Here is a 12,483-nt window from a genome sequence, read left to right on the forward strand (position 1 = left end):
AATGAACCTAAAAAATTAAATAGAGAAGAATATCCAAATAACAATGAATAACGAACGAAAAGCTGAAATCGAGAAGAGTAGAATCAAAAATTTTGCAAAATTTTAACTTATATATAAAAATAAATTGAACAACTTGAACGAACCATCGCAAAGGATAATATTGTATATAAGAGTGAAAGTTGCTCATAGCTTTTGTGAATTTTTTTTTAATTTATTTTTTATGCTTATCAAATACAATTTTGTAGTTTTTATTTGTTTTTAAAGCAAAGGCAACTTAAGAAATACTAACATTGTTGTTGGATTTTGAGGTGGAAGCAATATCAGGCTTTAAGTACGAGTATCCATTATTGGCGGGTAAGGCAGAGTGTGGCAGAGGAAATGAAAGAAAGTTATAGACAACAAGTGCCATGTATACAAATATGCAAAAATACTTAATTGTGAATATACATAATTTAGTAAAGTGATATTAAATCAAGAAAAAATAAAAAAAAAATAAAAACAAAGAAAAGAAAACAAACGTAAGAGATCAAAACCTTGAAAAGCCCCCAAAATTTCAGAAATTTTCTATGTGTTTTTTTACTAATTTGTTTACGCTTAATGATATCGTTATCAAATAATTTTCAATTTCTATATAAATTATCGTTTAATGCAAGCTAATTAAAGTTTTGAAATTATCCTCATAAACTCGCAGAGACTATAAAATGCCATCAAACAATTTGGGGGGGAAAAGGCTTTCTATCAGCACCAATATTGTCAATTGTTTGATGCCAAAGTTAAACAGAAGGTATCTTACTCTTAAATGTCTATACTATAAAGGTATAGTTACATTAACAGCATTCCAAGCACCATATGCAAGCAAATTTTACAACTTGCAAGAGATTAGTAGTGGTGAACATATACGCATGCGAGCATAACAACCTGTACTTACAAGTCTACATTAGATTTTAATTCAGGAGAATCGAAGTAAAAGAAAAATTGTAATCCATTGTATCGGTTAAAACTCTTTAAACGGACAAGGCCAGTTGACAAGTATACTAGATCACTTTCTAACACATCACTAACTTTCATCACTAGCTTTCTAACTACATCACTTTCTTAACCTATCTTTGTATAAAATATTAAAAAATATATATATTCTTTTTATAAGAAAATTTTTATAGAGGAAGATGCTGATGGAAGTTCATTCACTCTAATGTCAAAAAGGGAATTACATGAGAGTTGGCAGCACATTGCTTTTGCCATTGGTATTTTGCCTTGGCAACTCTGTTAGTGGACTCACTTATTTTTGCTAGTCAGTAGCTAGAAGGAGGACATCAACGATTATCATCGTCAACTGGAAAGTGGGGAAAAAGCTTCCTTTACTCAATAAAGCATTTTATGTTTTCGGAAAATTTTAGAAAAAGCTTGCTTGAAAACTGCTATTCAAGAAACGGAAATCTGGGCAACGGATTTGTACGGATTCTCAAATTCGTAAAACTGCTTGTGGTTTAGTTGATACAAAATTTTTAAGAAAATATCGTTGCCAACCTAAATCATATTTTTACAAAAATTTCAATTTAGCGCGAGCTACGAACACTGTTTACTTACACTGCGTTATAAGTATATGATTTTATGATTCGTAGCGACCGATTAAGAATAGTTTTATAAACAACTATTTCGTACTTGAGATAAATAAATTCTCTGATTTCGCATTTTACTTGTTTCGATATTCAGTTATATGACATAACCCAAAAGTCCATGTGGGAATCATCAATTTGTCGCAACTCATTTTAAGCCGAACTCTCAAAAGAGCATTTTCGCAAAGTATGGCTTCAGTAATTCATTTTATATAAAAAAAAAAAAAACATCGATATGCGTATCTTGTAGTACTCCATCCCAGTATGTTATATATATGTATATAAAACACCTTTAAATAGCTTTAACTTTTTGTCATTTTTCGATTGTTAAAAATCAAGAATAATGATTAATATCTAAATATACAACATACATTTAAACATACAAATAGATTACGCTAAATATCTATAAATTTATCGTATTATTGTACAAAATATTTTATCAGCTAAAATTATTTAGTTATGAAATGATCTAATCTAAATTTTCACAACCGATCGTCGATCGCCATGTACATAATATTAATCCTACGCATATTATGAGTATTAATTTTTTCCAAAGCCGGGTCCAATCGCTTTAGGATGTAAAAACGAGGTCAACGAAAAGATCTTCAACAGTTCGGATCGGAAATCGGAATATATTCATGATGTCAAAACGTGTGAATGGCTCAGAAGAAAATATGTGCCTATATTCCTGATCAAATTCTAAATCGATTTAAGCATTTCCACATGTGTGCCTGCCCATCTGTGTAATGTCTGTTGTAAACTTGAAATGAAGCTGTCGACTTCAAATTTGGCGGAAACATTTGAAGTTCTTGCACACGGGTTGGTATTGAAAATGGGTCAAAACGGTGGAAGGACACGCCCTCAGCATTACTGTAAACTCAGAATTCCTCTGTTCTTCAAACCGACTGGAAAATTAGTTTTCTGTTCATTATTCATAAACTATAGGAGATAAATGTACATCAATCATACTCTATGGGTGATGCTGTAGCATTGTTGACCATGCTTACCTAGAATTAGAGTGTATCAAAATTTAATTTTTTTTCAATACCTTGTCGCAAAAACAAACTTCGAAAACCCCATAAAGTATATAAATTCATGGCCAGTTTCAAATTTCGAATATACCTAAACATATCCGTCTATTCCTTCTGTCCAACTATCTGTTTGCGCAACTGCGTGGTATTGGTGGTAAACATTCTCCCATTAGCACAAGTGAAGACTTCGCCTACTTAAACTTTTCCAAGGACACGTCCACACACCTATGCTTTTATTTTGAGAATGGAAAAAATCAGCTGCACCCACTCGATAGCAAGCCGTTCGCTTTTTCCTTTCGTTTTTAGGTTTTTTAATTGTAACCCTCAAATGCATTGTGATGTAGATCCACCTATCATGCCTTTAAAACCTCATATCCCTTTATGTAGCAACTTTTACTCGTTTCTTTATCTGCGACAATTTTCATTGCTGGCGCTCTAACTGACTAAAATATCATTCCATCGAATGTTTCTAAATATAATTGATTATGGGTATAAAAGGATTGGTAGGAAACATTGTTTTCGAATAGAAGAAAGATTGTTGTAACATTTGTATCCTGATGAATTTATGCAACACACAGTTTTTTGTGATGTAGAAATACTTCGGCATGCAAAATCCGTCCTACTGATCGCTAATCATTCTATGTTATTACTATTGCTACAACAATCCCACATTAAATGAGTTGAGTTTTGATGAAAACTCCAAAGTCCATTTTGTAGAAGACTAAGTTCCAAAAAATCCAAATCATAATCAGTTGTGACTCGCTGGTAAAAAGGTATAATACAGAATATTTGCAAAAAGCAAAAGTCAGTCAAGTCAAGAGAGACGAATAATTTTCGCACAATGTCTCAGACTCTACAAAATGAAAGTATCGAACAAATCCTGCCCGCTTTTTGGAAGGCAGCATAGAGAAAGGGAATGACGACGGGGATGGAATTTACGCAAGATTTAGAGAATCTATGCAAGACTTTACGGAAGAAGAGCACATGGTAGGGGGAACAAGAAATCGCTGTCGCGGATGAAGTTTAAAATAGCTTTAGAAATGAAAATTTAAATTAATTTAATAGGCGTGGCCTTATCTGAGAAAATATCACTTGTTTTATGAAGGCTCTAAAATATCCCCCGAATTAATAATATTAGTTCCGAATATAACCAATACGCCATACGAGATTTCATCCATTTTTTGCTCTTTGATTTTCTATAAAAAATTGCAGATGAAACTAATCTCTATATCATTCAAATAAAAAAATTCATTGGTATTTTGTTACTTATGTCGATTCAACATTTTCCTATTGTGTGTGCGTTCTTGTTGGAAAAATGGTTGTGGGGCACGGTGCAAGATTGTAATATGCATTTTGGAGGATTGAACTTGATCGATAGCTGCTTAGATTGCTTTCGTAGAAAAGTCAAAGTAGGTGAATGGTAACTCCGCTTGTTCTATCATCTCTTAGACCCTGCCGTAATAAATTCATGGATACCGGGTCCGACATGTTAAGTCAACCTATAATTTATGAATTGGTTTATATGCAATATTTCGCAGTTCATTATTATTCATATTGCACAATTTGCTAATCCCCTTTCCTCCTTTCTTTTCTTTTCGCTTTCTTTCTTTTTTTTTTTTTTTTTTTTTGCTAAGCTTGCAGTTTTAAGATGGTTGATGCGTGTGCATCGCGAATTTGTTATTTATCATGTTCTTTGTTCATTTTTCTTTTGTCACAATTTGTCGTTGTTCACAATGCCCGAACATCTTAATCGTGTTACACAAATAATCAGCGTGAACATGTTCAAAAATTGTCTGAGATAGTTGACAAATTGAGTAAATTACAACTGGTTACAGTTGACGAATTACTGGCCGTTATTTTGTTGTAAAGCGTCGTAAGCGATAATAGGAATCTTTAGAAGAGCCGTATAATCACAAAAGAAATTACCTGCTACAGAAATGCTAAAGGGAAGATTGATTGTTCGAAAAATTTGAAGTGAGAAAGTGCAATCTGAGTAGACAGAAACAGAAGTGAAAAATGACAAAAGTAACAAGGAAAACAAATAAAGATTCAATTTTAGTTGCCGTGCTGGCGGTAAAGTAGGACGTCGGACGAAAGAATGTAAGTCAAAATATTTAAATAATAGATAGATTAAGTCTGCACAATAAGCGAACTAATACTTAATATAAAGAATAGAGGCGAAAAGAACTAATGGTATCTCGGTTCAACATCATCTTCGCACACGTGCGTCAATAAAAACGCCTCTAGCGAAATACACGATGCAAAAATCAAGATATTGGCTGTAGCCGACGCAAAATGGCAAAGTTCAAAACAATCAATGGTATCTCGATTCAGCATCACTTTCCCACATAGGCGACGAAAACTCTATGGATATAAATGGCAAAATTTACAACAATCAATGGGCATGACTTGACATGAAAAAAAAGCATTACCTGTATCTGATTTACGGACCATTCTCCTATCGGTGCTTTCAAAAGAATAGAGCACTTATTATATGTGAAGAAAAGATACAGAATTTGTAGCAAGGGTTTACCGTGAGTTCCTGCCTGAAAGGCTTAACTCCACGGTGGCCCAAGCCACTTTAAGCGTACCCCCTGGCGAGTTAGACAATCCCCACATAGTAGGGGCCTAAACAACTCCAGAGTCCAGAACGCTTTATTGTGTATGGAACAAAAAACCCCACTCTGGTCAGTGGTGAGGCCTAGCTGCACTCAAATTGTTCCACTTTGGCTAGGAACTTGCCAACCACAACCACCACGAGTACTCACCGAAGGGCCGCACCCAAGCAGTCAGGACTCACAAATTGATCAACGATATGCGTTCAAAAAGGGTAAAAATTGCGCTCGCTTCCGCCATAAGGCTTCCACGGCGCCGTTGATCAATTACCACCATTACCCGCAGGCATGCGTGACATATGTTCAAAAGTAAAAGTAAGGCAAAAGGGGAAAAAGCCTTTCCGTCAAATCCCTTTTTTAATTTTTGCATGTATTAATTCTCAAGAGAGTTTATTAATTAATAGGCCAAAGGGAAGGCCATACATTAGTCTCTGCAAAAAGGTGGGGCGATTTATACTATGTTCACGAAAGAGAGGGCACAGCATCTAACGCAACATCCAAGAGAACGCAGCAGGGTTGTCTTGAAATATTTGTTCACCTAAATATAAAAAAACCTAAAAGCCATTATCAGAGCCATTAAAATAAATACTGACACGAAAAGTTCCTTGCAATAATGCGAAATTTGCGTACAGACGGCTGGAATCGATTACGACGAACCGTTGTCACTTGTAGCTAAGATCAGTTTTATACGTATGCCATTAAACGATATCGGCAGAAATGCAGTTAGATTTTGTAAGCACGCACTTAAACGGTGAAGCTGACTGCGAAGTCTACATGAAAATGCCCCCCCGATATGGAACGAATCGTAAGCATATTCCAAACTGCAGAGTTTCTTAACAAAGGCTACCTCTTAAGGAAAGCCATATGCTGCCTGAAACAATCCGGAAGGCTATCTTACAAGAAACTAGACGAGAATTTAAGGAAACTGACTGTGCCGCCGTCCAAATGTGACAAATGCTTCTACATATATTAAAATATCAGAATTATATCGATCTATGTACGTGAAATGGAAGATTTAAGTTCAATGAAACGCTGCTTGAAAATTCAACATGATTTGGAGCTATATAAAGGTGGTATGTGGCAATTGAAAGACAAAACCGAAAGGCATGAAAGTGCCAAACCAGGGCATTGAATTGATTCATTGATGTATCTAGCTATATCCTCGGTCTCATTGTGCCTCTCTCTTATAGTAAGCGCACTAAATTAATATAATGATTGGTTAAGGAAAACCACAATAGGCACCGAAAAACGAGTCTTCGGATGTTTCGAACGCCCATAAGACATTGGGCTAATATTTGCCAAGTCCAACAAATCGCTCGACGGCACAGACGCAGACTGGCCAGCAGGTATACATGATTGCAAATTTTACGCAGATAGCACATTTAAATACGGCAGTGCCATATGAGTCTGTTACGAGTCCACCAAAAACAGTAGGCTTTTCCATATGCCATGCACTTAAGAAAGAGACCTAGTCGCAACCAAAAAATAAGGTCCGAATTTCCAATGGCAACAAAAGTTCTAAAAAATGATGCAGAAATCCAATCTTTGACAACAGAGTAAAACATATCTACACAAGATTCCATTTTATGAGAGACGGGATGGATGGAGGCAGAGTAAACATCAATTACTTAAGGATGGAAGCCATGCTTGCAGAGTTCCTGCAACCAAACACTGCGATTGTATGCAAACTCAGGCGCTTATAGACACAAGAACAAACACATTTAATTGCACGTGTTAAATAACATATTTTATATATACTAGACTTTAAGGTGCGGTGTTGAGTATGTAAATACAACATATGTTGCTTCCTCTCTTGTTGTAAATTATATTGTAGTGTGAATGCTTTACTCATATGCAGTTAAAAATTAACCTCAAATAGAACATTGCCAAGTCTCTTCAAACCTAAAAGGCAGAACGTAAAACCTAAAAGTGTTGTAGCACTTTAATGTGCAGGAAGGAGTTTGAGGAGTATTTCATGCAATAGAGCACCTATTTGGGAACTCTCCCAAAATTGTTTAACATAATTGCTCAGTTTCGTTTTTTTATTTTTAACGAATTTTATGAATGTTATCGTAAAACTTAATTCCGGGCTTGCGTCAAAGTTGATCATCTTCAACGCGAAAGTTTGTTTATTATACTTTGGTATTATACCCATCACCCAAGCATGAGGGTGGTATATACATTATATACATGCTGTCAAAACGTTAGTAACGCCCAGAAGGAAGCTTCAGAGACCCTATAACTTTTTCAATTCCTAAATCGATTTAAGTATGTCTCTCTGTCCGTCTGGGTAATGTGTGCTGTAAACATTCCTCTGGTCGGAAAAATTAAGCTATCGGTTTCGAAGACTCATTGGAAGTTCTTGCACGCAACTTGGTATTAAAAATGTGCCAAATCGGTTGAAGGACAATGCTCCAGGACCACGTAAACTGAGAACAACTCTGTTTTTCAAAAGGAATGAAAAATTTATTTTTTGCTCATTACTCATAAACATGCATTCGTGCAGAAAAATGGAAAGAATTGACCACGCCTACTCATTATTATAACGTATCGAAATTTAATTGTTTTTTTCAATATATCTTTATAACGCACAGAAACATGTTTCAAAAAGTCCAGTTTCAAATTTGGAAACACACCTAACCATATCCGCCTGTTCGTCTGTCCATCTGTCTGTTTGCGCAAACCTTATAGTACCTGTGGTAAACATTCTCCCGAGCGAAAATGCTCGCCTAATACCGCCTAAAAATTTGCAAAAAAATTTGGAATTGAGCTAAACTTTTCAAAGGATACGCCTACAACCCCCGGTATGCCTGTACGACAATAACTTTTAGTTTGAAAAGAGAAGAAATCAACCGCGCCCACTCTATATTAAAGAGCACGAAAATGATGTTCTTTTACTTCGCTTGCCTTTCTTAGTTTAAAGGTCACGGCCATAAAAGATTCGGTTCGGATCGAATTTCACTTTGTTACTTGTTAACTTGCTCTTTGTACTTAAGTTTTGCTAAGCTAATGCTACAGCAATGTTTATAATAAGATGAACAAACAGACGCTAAGCTAATTATGTTATAAGTTTTCAAGTTATCTTTTTAAGAAGGACTAACTGACTGACTGACTGACTGACTGATTTAATGTCTCTCTCGATTTTTAAATAAAAGATTGTAAAATTTAACGAAATATCTCTTTTAAATGTGTATGTAAAACATACCTGTCGCTCACTGGGATCAGGTGTACGCAATAAGTCACGGACATTAAGTATAAGAACTCGGGTTAAAGTTGACGAAATTGACGAGCGCTTGCGAGCATATTTCCGTGAAGGTAAATCACCATTTGTGGAATGTTTACGTGATAACGATGGCGAATTTTTTATATCCGAATTTATTACACTTATCCGACGTACCGTACATATATCTTTCGATATTCGACGCATATATTTCTTTGATGCAAATTGTGATGACTCAACGACCATGATTTATTCATATATAATTAATTTTCATTAAATTAATGAATTTAATAATAGTTTTTTAAAACATTTTTTCTTTATCGCACTTTTACGCACATATCGACCGGTATAGTCAAGCTTAAAGGTTTTTCTTCTTTTTTTTTTTTTTTATTAGAATTAACAGAAAGGCTTTAAAACATTGAAATTGTTAGACATCCGAGCCACCTGGCTATGTGATTGAGTATCTACGGCAAGTATATTAATAAAGTAAAAGCGAACAATGTTGAACTCTCTAAAATTGTATATATTTTGTCTACGGCACCTAAACGATAGCGGATGTCGACACTACTACTGTAAACACACGACTTACGAAATAGAACAAAACTTAAACTGAACAACAAATCTCATATATATATCAACCAATGTCATCGCAAAAAAATGCACATATAAAAAAACTACTTCACCACTGATAACAGTTGCTTTGCATGCTATGACACCACATAAGCTGTCTATCCGTGTTTATCTCTTAACTGTCTTAACGCATCTGCCATCAATGCCTGCTCACCATCATAACAATATAAATATTTTTATATTATTTCTACTGCTACGAGAAGTGCAAAAAAAAAATAAAAATAAAACAGGAGAAGGAGGGCAAAAATAGGAATCTATTTTTTAAGTGCATAAAATTCATATGACGACGAAAGTTTCTCTATCTACATATGAGGAGTAAATCACCGCGAAAAGTTCATTTTCAACAGAATATTTTAATGCAATCCCTTTTTTTTTGTTGGCTGCAATGGCTGCAGCTCATGTCCGATTTGGCACCAAATTGGATTAACATATTTGCAGAAAATCATGGGAAGCTTTTTGTTTCTTTCTTCGGAGTCACAATTTTTTGCCATTGATTTTGTATGGCAGAAAAACAAATACGTCAAAAATGTTGAAGTTCCGATCAGGAGAATTTTCCTTACCTTGATAACGGGTGCCAGTCTTTCGATTCAAGGATACTACTTCGCTCTTGATTGTGGAAGAATCCCTTAAAAAGTTATTTGCTTGCCATCGCGCCCGGCACATATTAAAGTTTGCTTTCAATTAAAGCCTTTGGAGAAGATTCTGCGCTTTAAACTATTGATTGAATTGTAAACCGGATGTGTTTCAATTTTTGAGGTTAGGCAAATCCATGCAGAGTATTCAATAGTAAGGAAATTTTTGATGACTTTGAGTTCAGTATTAAAAGATCTTTTGATGCTTTCATCCAATTTTCTCCCATCCATTCTAGTTTTCGAAGTATGGACGCCCTTAACATATTTTTAGCACCTAATGTCAATTTATTGATGGTATGGACAAATGAGTTAAGCGACTAAGATCGGTTTTGGATTGATGGCTATGCGAAATAATTGCGTCAAACCTTTTAAGATCACTTCTCCTATAGGTTGACTGTTTTTGACGGAAATTCTTCAATATTGCTCCTGTTTTTTCACTTATTGAGAACCGACCAGAAGACGCTCGTTTTTACTTAGATTTTAGAAAGGTCTTCATTCTTCTGGCCTCTGCGACTTTGGGAACCCTAGAGAAACAACTAAAAACTCTATAACAGGCCGCGGCCTATCATTAAATAGCATACACCACCCTACAGTTATTTATATAACGACTTCTCGAAATAAGGTTTTACATGGGAAGTAATCGAAAAACTTGTCCAATCCGATCCGTTCTCAAGACCACAAGTTCGTGGGCGAAAATAAGTCCGTATATCAAATTTCATCAGAATATGGACAAAATTGTGTTCGCACACACGGCAACAACACGGACAGACAAGTTTAATTGATTCAAATTGGCATAATAAAAGGTGGACCTATCATACCCTTTATATGATAAGCGATGTGGGGTGTAATAGTGATAAATTGGTTCTAGAAATAAGTCTAAGCAAAACGTTAAGTGTATTAAAGTGTGAAATTGTTTATATTTATTCTCTTATTACACTGTTAATAGTAATTATCCCCATATTCAGTGGATTGTAAATAAAGTTGCAATGCAAGTAAATGTCAGAAATTAATGTTAATTGACCGAAAACTAGGTAAACAATCCATAAGAAACCTTCCAATATTTCTCTCTTCTGATTTTATTCTTCTCCAACCTCATATTATATAACATTCACTTTGCTATCTCTTTTCTCCCTTCTTCCTGACCATGTTACACGGGACATCTCCTAAACGATTGCTTAAATTTAAAAAAAAAAATGTTTTAAATTTTTGGCTTAAATAAACGCAAGTTAATAATGTCGTTGGAGAAACCATCAATCAGCACAATCAAAATTTCGTGATTCTCCCAGCTATGAAAATCGAACATGATAAAATGAAGCGTAACAAAGTGGCAAAGTGGTTTTCAGAGGGAAACGTAAATACAAACATGTTTCTGTTATGTTATTACTGAAGCATTACGAAACGAAGGAAATCCAATGTGTATCTCAAGTAAGTGTCATCTAAAACAAATAGAAGTAAATTGCTGTAGGATGTAAACAGAGATAAACAGAAGTAAACACTTGGATTTTGTTTCATTCGTAAGAGGATCAACAGGGTATTTGATGACCTTTTTTTAAAAGATTACATTTGAAATTTCTAAAGATTATCTAAGAGGACGAGTTGCTTAGAGTCAGTCGAAGTAAAGCTTTGCTAATTGCGATCATTACGAAATCCGTCAAATTTTTCCTTTTTTTTTTCTCCAATGATTGGTCAGGATTTTCAAAAAAAAAAAAAAACTGCATCCATCTTGCCGAAATTTTGCCCTTTTCTTCTAGATAGATTCGGCTTAAGACTGACTAGAGATTGTTTCTTTTATTTAACCAAAACTCATTTTACATGGCATTGATTGCATAGAGCAAACTTTTACTTTTTCCTAAGGAAATTTTATCTGAAATTTCCTTTATAATGGTTATTATAATATTCTTTAAATGTTTCTTTCTGTTTTGTACGCTTACAAGTCTAAATAAAATAATTCTTTCATTAAATAAAAACAACATTTGAAGAACTCTTTCTTTATACCTTTCTTTATTCTTCTAACTTCTAAGATAAGCAAAACCGCTTTTAAAATTGACTTATATACTGCGTTAAGTACTACTTAACGCTACTTCATCAATAAGAGAAGAAAGAAGTTCAAAACGGGACTTTAACGCGCGTCTTATTAGCCATCAATATTCAGAAGATCAATCTTTTCCCTTGACTTCGTAATCAAAAATCTTATGAAAGGGAAAATTTGAAAAGGTAAAAATCTTTTTGTTTTTTGAACAGACTTGTCCGGGTATGCTTAAAACTTTAATTGTCATTTCTTGTAGTTGGCAACTCTGTTTTCTCACTATACATATACTCTATATACTCACTTTTCTTCTCTACTCTTTAAGCAAATCTTTATTTTCTTAAAGAAAAATCAGACGATTGTCGTTTGTTAAGTTAAATAGCAACAGCTCAAATCTCCCAGAATGGCTTCAACGCTTTGGACACTTTAACAAAGAGCTCTGGCATGAAATTCAACCTGAATAATGAAAAAGTCTCAACATGCGACGTAAGCACTAAAGGTAAACATGCATGAAATGGATTTTAAACACAAATCCTTATTCACAGCGACACGTGGGGACCCATGGTGGATCTCGATGTTTTCTGCCTTTATTGACGATTGCACAAATTATATAGTGTTACTCCCCCGTAATCACAAGATCTTTACAACATTCTTCTGAAAGTTCACGGCTTTAGCATATGAGTTCCAAATCATTTACGCGTTTTAATACCGTT

General features: G+C 34.6%; 1 protein-coding gene across 1 annotated transcript in view; it reads right to left on the reverse strand.

The window, feature by feature from the left end:
* LOC119635984 (transient receptor potential cation channel trpm) overlaps positions 1 to 12,483 on the reverse strand; it is an 86,625-nt gene that overhangs the window by 60,975 nt on the left and 13,167 nt on the right. Inside the window, exon 3 of the mRNA XM_038031049.1 lies at positions 8,468 to 8,946. Coding sequence (XP_037886977.1) covers positions 8,468 to 8,728 — 261 coding nt within the window. The 5' untranslated portion in view covers positions 8,729 to 8,946. The remainder of the gene's footprint in view (positions 1 to 8,467; positions 8,947 to 12,483) is intronic.

Source organism: Glossina fuscipes, unplaced genomic scaffold, assembly GCF_014805625.2.
Source record: "Glossina fuscipes isolate IAEA_lab_2018 unplaced genomic scaffold, Yale_Gfus_2 27, whole genome shotgun sequence".
Taxonomy (NCBI): Eukaryota; Metazoa; Arthropoda; class Insecta; order Diptera; family Glossinidae; genus Glossina; species Glossina fuscipes.